This window comes from Symphalangus syndactylus, chromosome 8 (assembly GCF_028878055.3).
Source record: "Symphalangus syndactylus isolate Jambi chromosome 8, NHGRI_mSymSyn1-v2.1_pri, whole genome shotgun sequence".
Taxonomy (NCBI): domain Eukaryota; kingdom Metazoa; phylum Chordata; class Mammalia; order Primates; family Hylobatidae; genus Symphalangus; species Symphalangus syndactylus.
The window spans coordinates 75,800,575-75,813,154 of NC_072430.2; the positions used below are offsets into that span (position 1 = coordinate 75,800,575).

Consider the following 12,580-nt stretch of genomic DNA (forward strand, 5'->3'; position numbering starts at 1 on the left):
TGTTTCATACTCTTTTTATCAGTTAATAGACAACAGTTTGTTGTGTTTTTTTTTTTTGAGACGGAGTTGCGCTCTTTCACCCAGGCTGGAGTGCAGTGGTGCAATCTCAGCTCACTGCAACCTCCACCTTCTGGTTTCAAGCTATTCTCCTGCCTCAGCCTCCCAAGTAACTGGGATCACAGTTGCCCACCACCACGCCTGGCTTATTTTTGTATTTTTAGTAGAGACAGGGATTCACCCTGTTGGCCAGGCTGGTCTCAAACTCCTGACCTTGTGATCCGCCCACCTTGGCCTCCCAAAGTGCTGGGATTACAGGCGTGAGCCACCGCACCTGGCCCCTTAAAAAAAAAAAAGATTACATCTTTAGTAAGGCAATAGGCCTTTTTTTCATTTGAGACAGGGTTTCACTCCAGTCACCCAGGCTAGAGTGTAATGGCACAATCTCAACTCATTGCAACCTCCACCTCCCAGGCTCAAGCAATCCTCCTGCCTCAGCCTCCCGAGTAGCTGGGACTACAGGCATGTGCCACCATGCCCGGCTAATTTTTGTGTTTTTAGTAGAGATGGGGTTTCACCATGTCACCCGTGCTGTTCTTGAACTCCTGGGCTCAAGCAGTCTGCCCACCTTGGCCTCCCAAACTGCTGGATTGCAGACATGAGCCACTGCGCCCGGCCTTTTTTTTAACTTGGATTTTAAATGCATGGCAGCTACTGACAACATGATGTAGTATAACTGCTTATCTAGGTTACCTGAATCTAATAGTACTGAACAGGATCTCCAGTACACTTGTGGACAATGGTGAGACCAAGGCACACTTACACTGTAGCTAGCACACACCAGTCATGCAATGGCCTCTACAAGGCTCATGCCACCTGATAGTAACAGATATACAAACCATTAAGTAATTATCCACAGCATGCATTAAAAGTTTTATTAAAGAAACATCAAAGAGGAAACAATTAACTAATATTTTATTCACTCTTAAAAAAAACTCCAGAACCCTTTCCTGAGCTTTCACATTCTGAAATGGATTTCCAAGGCCTCAATCTAAGCCCTCTCCCCAGAGCAGAGGTATCTTTAACAACAAAAAACCTCATATAAACACTCAAGTAAATGTTCAATATTACTACTTATATAAATACTTGCAAAGATGCACACAGTTTAAGTATATAATTTGATGTGTATAAAATCATATCTAAAAAAAGCATAAATGAGAACAATATATACAAGTACACAGATAACATTATCATCATAGTCTACAAGAGATGCTGATGGCATAACAGGTTTTCTCCACTTCCTTATACCTTGCATCTAATATTGTCTTCCAACTTTCTCTCATCTGCACAAGAGAAAACTATAAATAGCTCTAAACTAGAAAACAGAAGGCCATTTGGTGAAAAGGATTTAACTCTATTTAGAATGGATCTAAAATTTCCTTTTACCTAAACATGTGCCTATAAATACATAAGCACAATTCATTTTATTAAGTGGGTACAAACATGAAAGCTGACCTTCACCCCAGATCCAAAATCCTATAAAAATAAACTCCAAGTTAATTATTTCCTTATGCAGAAATTCTGTAGTCTTGAATATGGCTTGAAATAAGCAGTCCCTAGAAATCTTGTTAAACGGCATTTGCTACAACAGTTTCAGTATTTTTCCTCTTAAAAATATGAAAGGAAACTTTCTTTTATTATTTCTCTCATTCTACTTAAGAAAATTTGTCTCAAAGTGGATCTTTAAAACTAGGAAGGCAGGGACAGAAGGTGAAATGGTCAAAGTCCTTAGGAAATAGGTGAGCACCATCAAGAGAGCCAACCAGCTAGCCAGGGAACCCAGAATAGAAACAGGGTACAGCTTCTAAAAAACGTTTTAAATTTTTTAGAGGCTGGGTATCACTATGTTGTGCAAGCCGGCCTCAAACTCCGGGCTCAAGAGATCCTCCCATTTCAGCCTCCCAAGGAGCTGAAATCACTCCTTCGGGAGCTGAGATTACAGGTATGCGCCACTGCACCTGGCTTCATCTTTTTCTTATTCCATAATAATATTCCTGTCTCTAGATTATGGAGGAAAAGAATGAAAGCAAGATTCTTGAGGGCTCATATATTCTTCAGTTTATACCTGGTACCGTAAAAACTAAAACTGATTTGCGTTTAATCCTAACTATATTTCTAAAAATTCTAATTCATAAATCATAGTCTGAAAGAAAAACAGAAGACCTATAAAAAGCTAAAGTTGGCTGGGCGCAGTGGCTCACGCCTGTAATCTCAGCACTTTGGGAGGCCGAGGTGGGCGGATCACCTGAGGTCAGGAGTTTGAGACTGGCCAGCCTGACCAACATGGGCGAAGCCCCGTCTCTACTAAAAATACAAAAATTAGCCAGGCATGGTGACAGGCGCCTGTAATCCCAGGTACTCGGGAAGCTGAAGCAGGAGAATCCCTTGAACCCAGGAGGCAGAGGTTGCAGTGAGCCAAGATCGCGCCACTGCACTCCAGCCTGGGTGACAGAGTTAGGCTCCACCTCCAAAACAAACAAACAAACAAACAAAACTAAAGTTGAGATCTAATAACTACAAGCTTTCATTTACATTAAATAAGGCATATATATAAACTTAGCTACTTCTAAACTCATTTTAATCTATTTATTAACAATGGCATGTGTCTTTATTATTAAGTTGGTCTTGACAGTCTGTTGGATGAAGTGGCTTGAGTTACTAATTTTATAATAATAGAAACTGGGAAAAGTAATTAAATGGAGGAGACACAAAGAACCATGATATCAAGGTACAGGGACAAAAATTAGAATTTGATTGTGAGATCTAATTCTTCATGCACACAGGATATAAGCACAGGGAACTGTCACTAACTCAGACATCTGAATCAAGTTATTTTCCAAGCATTTCTGCATCACATTTGTGAGATATGTGAGCATGTGTGATACCCACTGAAAATAGAAAATGCAGCATTACTAGTAGTACATGGTTAATGCTGAATGAGATGATGGAGGTTTTGTGCCTTAAACTACAGAATCTAGGTGTTTCTGAGGAAAGTCAACATTCTTCAGGAGGCAAGATGGCCGAAGCTTGCTCCAAAGGAGGAGGATGCCAAGATTTATATGCAAAAATCTAAATAACTCTGCATAGCAGGCCGGGCACGGTGGCTCAGGCCTGTAATCCCAGCACTTTGGGAGGCCGAGAGAGGCGGATCATGAGGTCAAGTGTTCGAGACCAGCCTGGCCAACATGGTAAAACCCCATCTCCACTAAGAATACAAAAATTAGCTGGGCATGGTGGCGCATGCCTGTAATCCCAGCTACTCGGGAGGCTGAGGCAGGAGAATCACTTGAACCCGGGAGGCAGAGGTTGCAGTGAGCCAAGATCACGCCACTGCAATCCAGCCTGGGAGACAGAGCAAGACTCCGTCTCAAAAAACAAAACAAAACAAAAACAAAACAAAACAAAACAAAAAACTCTGCAAAGCATTTTTTTGGAAAGTCTTCTCATACAGAAGATAGTTGAGTCAATCAATGCCAAGCGAGAAAATGTGTCCACCAAAATTACGACCAAGACACTATTGGTCCTTCTGATTGACTGACTAATACTTTCTCACCACTGTGACCATTGCAGTGATAATTCTTCATTCAAGTTTAACTAAAGGACATCTATTTTATAACTCAAACACCATCGTGAATAAGTGTTTAGTGCCATAACTCAGGGAAAGCCTGATTTTCAAGGGTGTTTCTACAAATATCCATGCCAATTCACACTATAAAAGGGAGATTAAGTTTAATTTTGCAAGATGAAAAATTTCTGGAGATCTCTTTCACAACAATGTGAATATACTTAATACTACTAAACTATACATTTAAAATGGTTAAGACAGTAAATTTTATCTTGGTTTTTTGCCACAATAAAAACAATTCAAATATTTTAAAAAGGTGGGGACAGTGCTCAAGGTCCTTGAACTACTACATGGTTTTTAGGAAAAAATTGTTGTAAGAAAAATTAGCCAATACTTTTACTAAACATATACTAATTTCTGTAAAAAAGTGTCTTTAATATATGGTTACAAGTAAAAATCCTAGTGTATACACCCATGAAACATCAACAATGTGTTACATTATGCGTCTACTAGAGGATTTAAATAAATTTCTACATCCATGTCAAATGGCAATTTTAATATTCTAGCCTCTTTCCTAAAACTGAAATCTAAAATTCAGGTTCAGAGAACACTAACTAATTTTGCCTTGATATCCTCCTTCAGTTCCATTCTTGGTGTTACAATGACATAGTAGCAATTTTCCAAGGATGCTACAAGAGAAGCTCTGAACTCCCTATCTAAAAATCACTTAAAGAATAAGAAAATTGTTTCATGTTGTTCAAAATCTACCTCGTAAGGAATTTTGCCCAGGCTGGCCCAGAACAAGAAAATCTTACACCATTTATTTTACGAATGTGAAAGTGTCAGTGACTCAATGACCTAAAGCAACAGCATTACTATACTTCTTCATCTTTGGCAACAGTTTAATGCTTTGAAAAAATAAAGCCATCTTTATCTGCATAAATCCTTTTAGGAAATTCAATTATGGATCAGGTCCTAAATAAGCAGCAATCCATATTTAGTTACTAGATTTAGCCATTGAAGACTGGACCAGCACCATTAACTTATCACTTATAATCTTCTTTTTCCCTTACCAAATGTCACCTCTCCATTTCCACTCTTGTCAAACAACTGGAAAGCCACTATGAACATGGAATCTGGAGCACATAAAACAGATTCAAATGCCAAAAACTCTTGATAGGAGATCAACCTGGAATAAAATATAAAACGTCATTGGCTGGTGAAGAAAGGGAAAGCATCAGGCATTTAATCTGTCTTTACTATATAAACTGTAGCTCAGGGTAACCAAATAATTGATAAAGGGTAGTTTCTTTTTATAGAGGTACTTCAGATAAGGAAGGAAGGGAGAATTAGAATATCACCCTTTTGTAAGCCCCTAGAAAATTAATGAAACTGGGCAATAATCAATAGCTCCTAACATCATGAAGACAGTGAACCAGGCAAAATATAATTAAACCTGAATCTGATCAAGTCTCTGGATCAGTTTCTCAACCTCAGTACTGCTGACATTTTAAGTTGGATAATTCTTTGTTGTGGGGGTTTCCTGTGCTTTGTAGCATGTTTAGCAGCATCCCTGGCCTCTACCCACTAGATGCCAATAGCATCCCCAAGTTGTGACCAGCAAAAATGTCTCCAGACATTGCCAAATATCCCCTGGAGAGCAAAATCACCCCTGTTGAGAACCACTGCTCTAGAACTATTCATTAATTTACAGAAAACACAACGAACAAAGGAGCATGTTCGCCACCACCACATAAATGCAGACTATAGGAAATGACAGAAGCAACATTCCATAGTTGCAGAAAAATAATTTTTAATGAAGCTATGAAAAGGATTCTTCTTTTTTTAAGGGGCCATGCTAATCTCTGTATCATTCCAATTTTATTACATGTGCTGCTGAGGCAAGCACAGGGAATCTCAATCTTAAAAGACCTAAGAGATATAACAATGAATCACAATATACATCCTTATTTGGATTCTAATTTAAACAAAGTAAAAAAAAAAAGTTTTTTAATTTATAAGATAATCTGGGAAATGGAAATACCAATATAATGCAAATGCTTGATGATATTAAGAAATCAATGTTTTTAGGAGGTTTTTTTGGTTGTTGTTAAGCATTATCTTTTAGAGATACACAGTGAGACACTTGCAAATGAAATACGTCATCTAGAATTTGCCTCAAAATAATCCAGAGGATGGAGAAGAGATGGAGGTATAAACAAAATAATTATTTTGGTAATGATTAAAAGTAGGTGATGAGTTCATAGAATTTACATTATTCTCTGTGTTATACATGTTTGAAATATCACTAATAAAAATTTTGGCCAGGGACAGTGGCTCACATCTGTAATCCCAGCACTTTGAGAGGCTGAGGCACGAGAATTGCTTGAGTCCAGGAGTTTAAGACCAACCTGGGCAACACAGGGAGACTCTACCTCTACAAAAAGTAAAAATAAAAAATTAGCTGGGCATGGTAGCACACACCTGTAATCCCAACAACTCAGGAGGCTGAGGTGGGAGGATTGCTTGAGCCCAGGAAGTAGAGGCTGTAATAAGCCATGATCGTGCTACTGCACTCCAGCCTGGGCGACAGACCAGACTCTGCCTCAATAAATAAATTAATTAAATTAAAATAAAACTTTTTAGAGGCAGGGCACAGTGGCTCACGCCTGTAATGCCAGCACTTTGGGAGGCTGAGGCAGGCAGATCACTTGAGCTCAGGAGTTCAACAGCAGCTTAGGCAATATGGTGAAACCCCGTCTCTACAAAAAAAACAAAAATTAGCCAGGTGTGGTGGTGTGCACCTGCAGTACCAACTACTTGGGAGGCTGAAGTGGGAGGACAGTTTAAGCCCAGGAGGCAGAGGTTGCAGTGAGCCAAGATTGTGCCACTGTACTTCAGCCTGGGTAACAGAGCCAGACCCTGTTTTTAAAAAAAAAAATTTTTTTAAATAAAAATGTTAAAAGGAAAAATCAAAACAAAAAAGGTGGGAGCCAGGTGCAATGTCATGCGCCTGTAGTCCCAGCTACTCAAAAGGATGAGGCATGAGGATCACTTGAGCCCAGGAGTTCAAGGCTGTAGTATGCAATGCTGGTACCTGTGAATAGTCACTGCACTCCAGCCTGGGTAACAGAGTGAGACCCATTTCAAAACAAAACAAAACTTAACAAAAAGTGGGGGAAACTTGTATGTTGGGTTTCTAGAACTTCATGAGTCCTATTATACTCAAGGTTATAAAATTAACCAGTGGTCAAAACTACACAGAAATTGCCTTCAGTGACCTTACAAAGCCAGCATATACTAGATCTTTCATAGCAAGCTTGCTACAAAGATTCCATACCATCTTGCTGCTCATCAGTAGTGAGTATCCAAGTAATAGCATTATAAAAATGTGTCTCATATGCACACAGATCTGCAGACTGGTTTTCAATGAAGTATTTTCCTAGGAAACTAATTTGATTATCCAATGTTTTGATAATTGGATTTTATTTCCTTGATTGTCCAATGTTAATTATTCTATATATTTCAAAATGTGTTAATTGATACAAGGATTTTCTATAGTATATCTTTCAGGCAATTTCTGTTTGAGCAAGAAAAAAACAGACTGACCAATAATTTTAAAAATAAAAAATAGGCTGATTATGGGTTTTCTTTAAAAAGGCATAACATACTGGTTTTTACAAAATAGCATCAAGGCATAAAAAATACACCTACCCTGAAATACAGAATATGTAGCTTTAAAACAAATTTCATGCTCAGTAGTAAAACCTTCTATATTTATGAGAAGAGGACAAAAACTTCTTCCTTAACTAGCAAAGGTCACAAACTATCAGCTGGCAGACTGAATTTGGTCCAAAGATATGTTTTCTTTAGCATGCAAAGTACTGTTTTTTAATTGCATTAGTTGACATTAAGAAATCACAAGATTTCCCATAAATACTCAGTTTTTCTGGTTTATTTTGATAAATTGCAAGTGTGAACAACACTAGGTTTCCGGTCCCAAGTAGCACCAGCCCCTTGAAGACAAGCAGTCTTTCTCCTTCAGAAAAGCAACCAAACAGGGCTCATCAGTTATCTATCTACAGACCACACTGTCCTTGTGGATTTGAGACTCTTGTCACATAGGTTTCCAATTAAGTAGCCCTTTGTTTAAAACAGAAAGTCTATGGAATTTACTAAATATGTACATTTTGTCTGTCAGCATATTCAAAAAGGTAAATCATATATTCATGCAACTTTTGAGCCAGAAGGACCCTTAGAAAGGCAAACATTAAGTGATCTTCCTCAAAGACATTCAGCAAATCAGTGAGTCTACTTAAAGACTCCTAACTCCTGCCTTCAATTTGGTGTTCTTCCATTACTGTATATCTCCTAACCCTTTCCCAATTTTAAAGTTATAGTTGAAAACCAGAAAGAGTATCTGGCATTAGTAAGTAGACCATTATTATAAGAAACTATTGGGGTAATACTCAGCCATCCCTCAATACTCAGTTACCTTCAGATATATTCAGATATATCACATGAGATATATATTCAGATGTATCATGAAAATACACAAAAGCACCAACAACTTAAAAATTAGTCAAAAATCAGCCTGTTATGGTGACACATGCCTGGAGTCCTAGCTACTCAGGAGACTAGGGCAAGAGGATCGCTTGAGCCCACAAGTTCAAGGCTGCAACGAGCTGTGATTGTGCCACTGCACTTCAGCCTGGGTGACAGAGTGAGACTCTATCTCTAAAAAATAAATAAATAAAAATCAACTGAGTACATTATTCAGCTTTAAAAAGGAATGAAATTCTGACACAGGCTGTAATATAGATGTGCCCTGAAAACATTATGCTATGTGAAATAAGGCAGACACAAAAGGACAAATATTATATTGTTCCACATATATGATAGCTAAAATAGTAGCAATAAGTGGAGTACTGATTATCAGGGGCTGGTTGGAGTGGAAGGAAAGAGAATGGAGAGTCATTATGTAATGGGTATGGGGTTTCAGCATGGAATGATAAAAACATTCTGCAAATGGATACGACAATTTTTTTTTTTTTTTTTTGAGACGGAGTTTTGCTCTTGTTGCCCAAGCTGGAGTGCAATGGCACTATCTCGGCTCACTGCAACCTCCGCCTCCACCTCCTGGGTTCAAGCAATTCTCCTGCCTCAGCCTCCTGAGTAGCTGGGATTACAGGTGCGTGCCACCACACCAGGCTAGTTTTTGTATTTTTAGTAGAAACGGGGTTTCACCATGTTAGCCATGGCTGATTTTGAACTCCTAACCTCAGGTGATCCGCCCGCCTCGGCCTCTCAGAGTGCTGGGATTACAGCCATGAGCCACCGCGCCTGGCCTTGGATATGATAATAGTTGCATAACAATGTGAATGCACTTAATATAACAATGTGAAGTGTCCACTTAAAAATGATTAAAATGGTAAATATTATGTATATTTTAACACAATAAAAAAAAAAAAGTCACTTGAGGTTACCTAGGTGCATACATTTGTCAAAGCTCAGCAAATACACCTTTGAGATTTACATTTTCTTACTATGTGCGAGTATTACATTTAAAGAAAAACACTCAAAGGCTGGGCATGGTGACTCACATCTGTAATCCCAGCACTTTGGGAGGCTGAGGCGGGTGGATCACTTGAGGTCGGTGGATCACTCGAGGTCAGGAGTTTGAGACCAGCCTGGCCAACATGGTGAACTCCCGTCTCTACTAAAAATACAAAAAAAAATTAGCCTGGCAGAGTGGCGCGTGCCTGTAATCCCAGCTATTTGGGTGGCCGAGGTATGAGAATTGCTTGAACCGGGGAGGCAGAGGTTGCAGTGAGCCGAGATCGGGCCACCGCACTCCAGCCTGAGTAACAGAGACACACTCTGTCTCAAAACAAACAACAACAAAAAGCCCTCAAAACAAAAAACACTAGTAAATAATGTGCATGCTAAAATATTTAAGAACTGTATCAATGTCTGTACTTTACTCTGAAATGTATAAAACCATAAGATGGATTGATGGAAGTATAGAGGGATAGATGGATATATGAAAAAGCAAGAATAGTCAGATGTTAATAGTAGAATCTGGCCAGGTGCAGTGGCTCATGCCTGTAATCCCAGCACTTCGGAAGGCCAAAGGAGGAGGATTGCTTAAGCCCAAAAGTTCAAGACCAGCCTAAGCAACATAGAAGGACCCTATCTCTACAAAAAAATACCAAAATAAATAAAAATTAGCTGTGCATGAGGCAGGCGCCTGTGGTCCCAACTATTTGGGAGGCTGAGGTAGGAGAATCATTTGAGCTCAGGAGGTCGAGGCTGCAGTAAGCCATGATCATGCCACTGCATTCAGCCTGGGCAACAGAGTGGGACCCTGTCTCAATAGTAATAATAATAATAATAAATAATAAAAGAATAATAATAAATATAATCTGTGTGGCAGTCTAGGTGGTAGATATATGGGTGTTCACTACAAAATTCTTTCAACTTTCTTGAATGTTTGAAAATTTTCATAATAAAATGTTGGGAGGAATGAGAGAAAAATAAGCCACTTGACAGTCTCTCTGATACTCTCCTCTATTTCAAGCCCACAGTCATTATATACATACTGTATTATAATGCAACAATATTTTTCTGAAAGCAAGAAATAGTCTGCAATGCTAACATAAAGCAAGCATGTTCCAGAATTTTATTTATTTATTTATTTATTTATTTATTTATTTTAAGAAACAAGGTCTCAATCTGTCTCCCAGCTGGAGAGCAATGGTGCAATCAGAGTTTACTGTAACCTGGAACTCCTGGGTTCAAGTGATCCTCCTACCTCAGCCTCCTGAGTAGCTGGGACTACAGACAAGCACCACGATACTCGGTTAATTTTTAAATGTTTTTGTACAGACGGGGTTTTGCTATGTTACCCAGGTTGGTTTTGAACTCCTAGCCTCAGGAGATCCTTCTGCCTTGGCCTCCCAAAGTGCTGGGCTCATAGGCGTGAACCACCATGCCTGGCTCCAGAATGTTTTTAAGGCTCCTTTTCCCTTTATCCTGCCATGGATTCCTTTATTGCTAGAAGGGCCCAATCAATACTTTAATAGAATATATGCAAACCACAAGCTACTAACTGTTGAGTGAAGAAACTACTGATTAGTTCACACTCTTATTAGTTTTTCTTGTAATGGGGATAAGGAGGTACTTTCACTTTTTATCATATTACCCCATTGTCTGACTTTTTAGAAAGAACATGTATTCATTTTATAACTTTGAAAAATATATTTTCTGAATTTGGTGTTTTTTAAAAATTTTCTATGAAGCCCCTTTTTAATTTAGTAAATAGGAACTAATAAAATGACAAAATATTAATATGTTAATTTTATAATTTTTAAAACAATCAAGATTTCTGCATAAAAGGTTCCTCTGTATGCCTGTGTAACATAAAGGAAAACACTTGGGGAAAAAAGTAGAAGAAAAGAACACTGGTTTCCCCATCATAGGAGAACAGAACCTCCAGATAAAATTCTGACTAGGACTAAATATAGAAACTATGGTTCTAGAAGTTACAATTTCAAGCAAGTAACTGTCTAAATATTTTAGATTAGACCACATAATTATAGTCTCTGAGATCTGCATTAAATACATAAAATCATTTTGCTTTTCATTATACACCAGAACTTCAAAGTTTAAGCCACAATCCCACAAATAATACTTGGCTAATGGCTTTTACTTTTAGACAACTGATTGTGCTATTTATAATATATAATGTTGTTTTGTATGTTACGTGGCTTTCTACAGCAAGCACCCATATCCAAACACTCCTACTTATTTTACTATCTATTGGGGGAAAGGAGATGGGAAACAAGAGAGAGGGAACAGTTAACATCCTAGAAAACATGGGGGAAGGATTGCAGAGCACAAAAGAGCATGTTTCAACCACTCCTAGACCAATTTTTCTCACACACTTAACCAAATCACTTGAACTTGTTTATACTAGTTCTGCTCATTCAGACTTGGTCTTGAGTGGTTATAAGCAATATTGTATGTTGCCATTTCACATAACATATCTATGGGACTCATCATCAAAAAACTACGCTAGAACCAAGGAACACATTTTGGGGCAGGAAACAATGTACCAAGTAAGCTATTCTAATATTTCATCACTGCCCTGGGTTAAGGGGTAGCAAACAGAAAGAGGGAGAACAGAGAATATCTTTTTTCTTTTTTGTTAAGACAGAATCTCACATTTTGCCCCTCAGGCTGGAGTACAGTGGCTCAGTTATAGCTCACTGCAGCCACAAACACTTGGGCTCGATCAATCCTCCTGCCTCATTCTCCCAAGTAGCTAAGGCTATAGGCACACACCACCACGACTGGCTAATTTTTTTCTTTAATTGTGTAGAGATGGGGTTTCACCATGTTGTCCAAGCTGGTCTCAAACTCCTAGCCTCAAGCGATCCTCCCGCCTCAGCCTCCCAAAGTGCTGACATTACAGGTGTGAGCCACTGTGCCCAGCAGAGAATATCTTTTTAAAAAGATGATTATAAGAAGAAAAATGGGCCAGGTGTGGTGGCTAATGCCTGTAATCCCAGCTCTTTGGGAGGCTGAGGTGGGCGGATCACAAGGTCAGGAGTTGGAGACGACAAGCCTGGCCAAATGGTGAAACCTCGTCTCTACTAAAAACACAAAAATTAGCCGGGCGTGGTGGCATGCACCTATAATCCCAGCTACTTGGCAGGCTGAGGCAGGAGAATCACTTGAACCCACAAGGCAGTGGTTGCAGTGAGCTGAGATCACACCACTGCACTCCAGCCTGGGTGTCAGAGTGAGACTCCGTCTCCGACAAAAAAAAAAAAAAAAAAGAAAAGAAAATGTCCTACTTTAACAATGCAACTCAGCCTAGGAGAACCACATGAAGCTTCAAAGAAGATACACTACTGAGATAGAATAGAGCAGATGGTCACAAAAGGAAATATT

At 38.9% G+C, this 12,580-nt stretch overlaps 1 protein-coding gene and 1 non-coding gene across 3 annotated transcripts in view; both read right to left on the reverse strand.

The window, feature by feature from the left end:
- Positions 1-12,580, reverse strand: part of SLC25A12 (solute carrier family 25 member 12) — a 238,474-nt gene that overhangs the window by 76,490 nt on the left and 149,404 nt on the right. For both annotated transcript variants that reach the window (XM_055289716.2, XM_055289717.2), the window contains exon 4: positions 4,696-4,811. In XM_055289716.2, the coding sequence (XP_055145691.1) occupies positions 4,696-4,811 (116 nt within the window). The remainder of the gene's footprint in view (positions 1-4,695; positions 4,812-12,580) is intronic.
- On the reverse strand, positions 5,426-5,531 carry LOC129488946 (U6 spliceosomal RNA). The gene has a single exon (XR_008659785.1). It is a non-coding gene; the product is annotated as a U6 spliceosomal RNA (small nuclear RNA).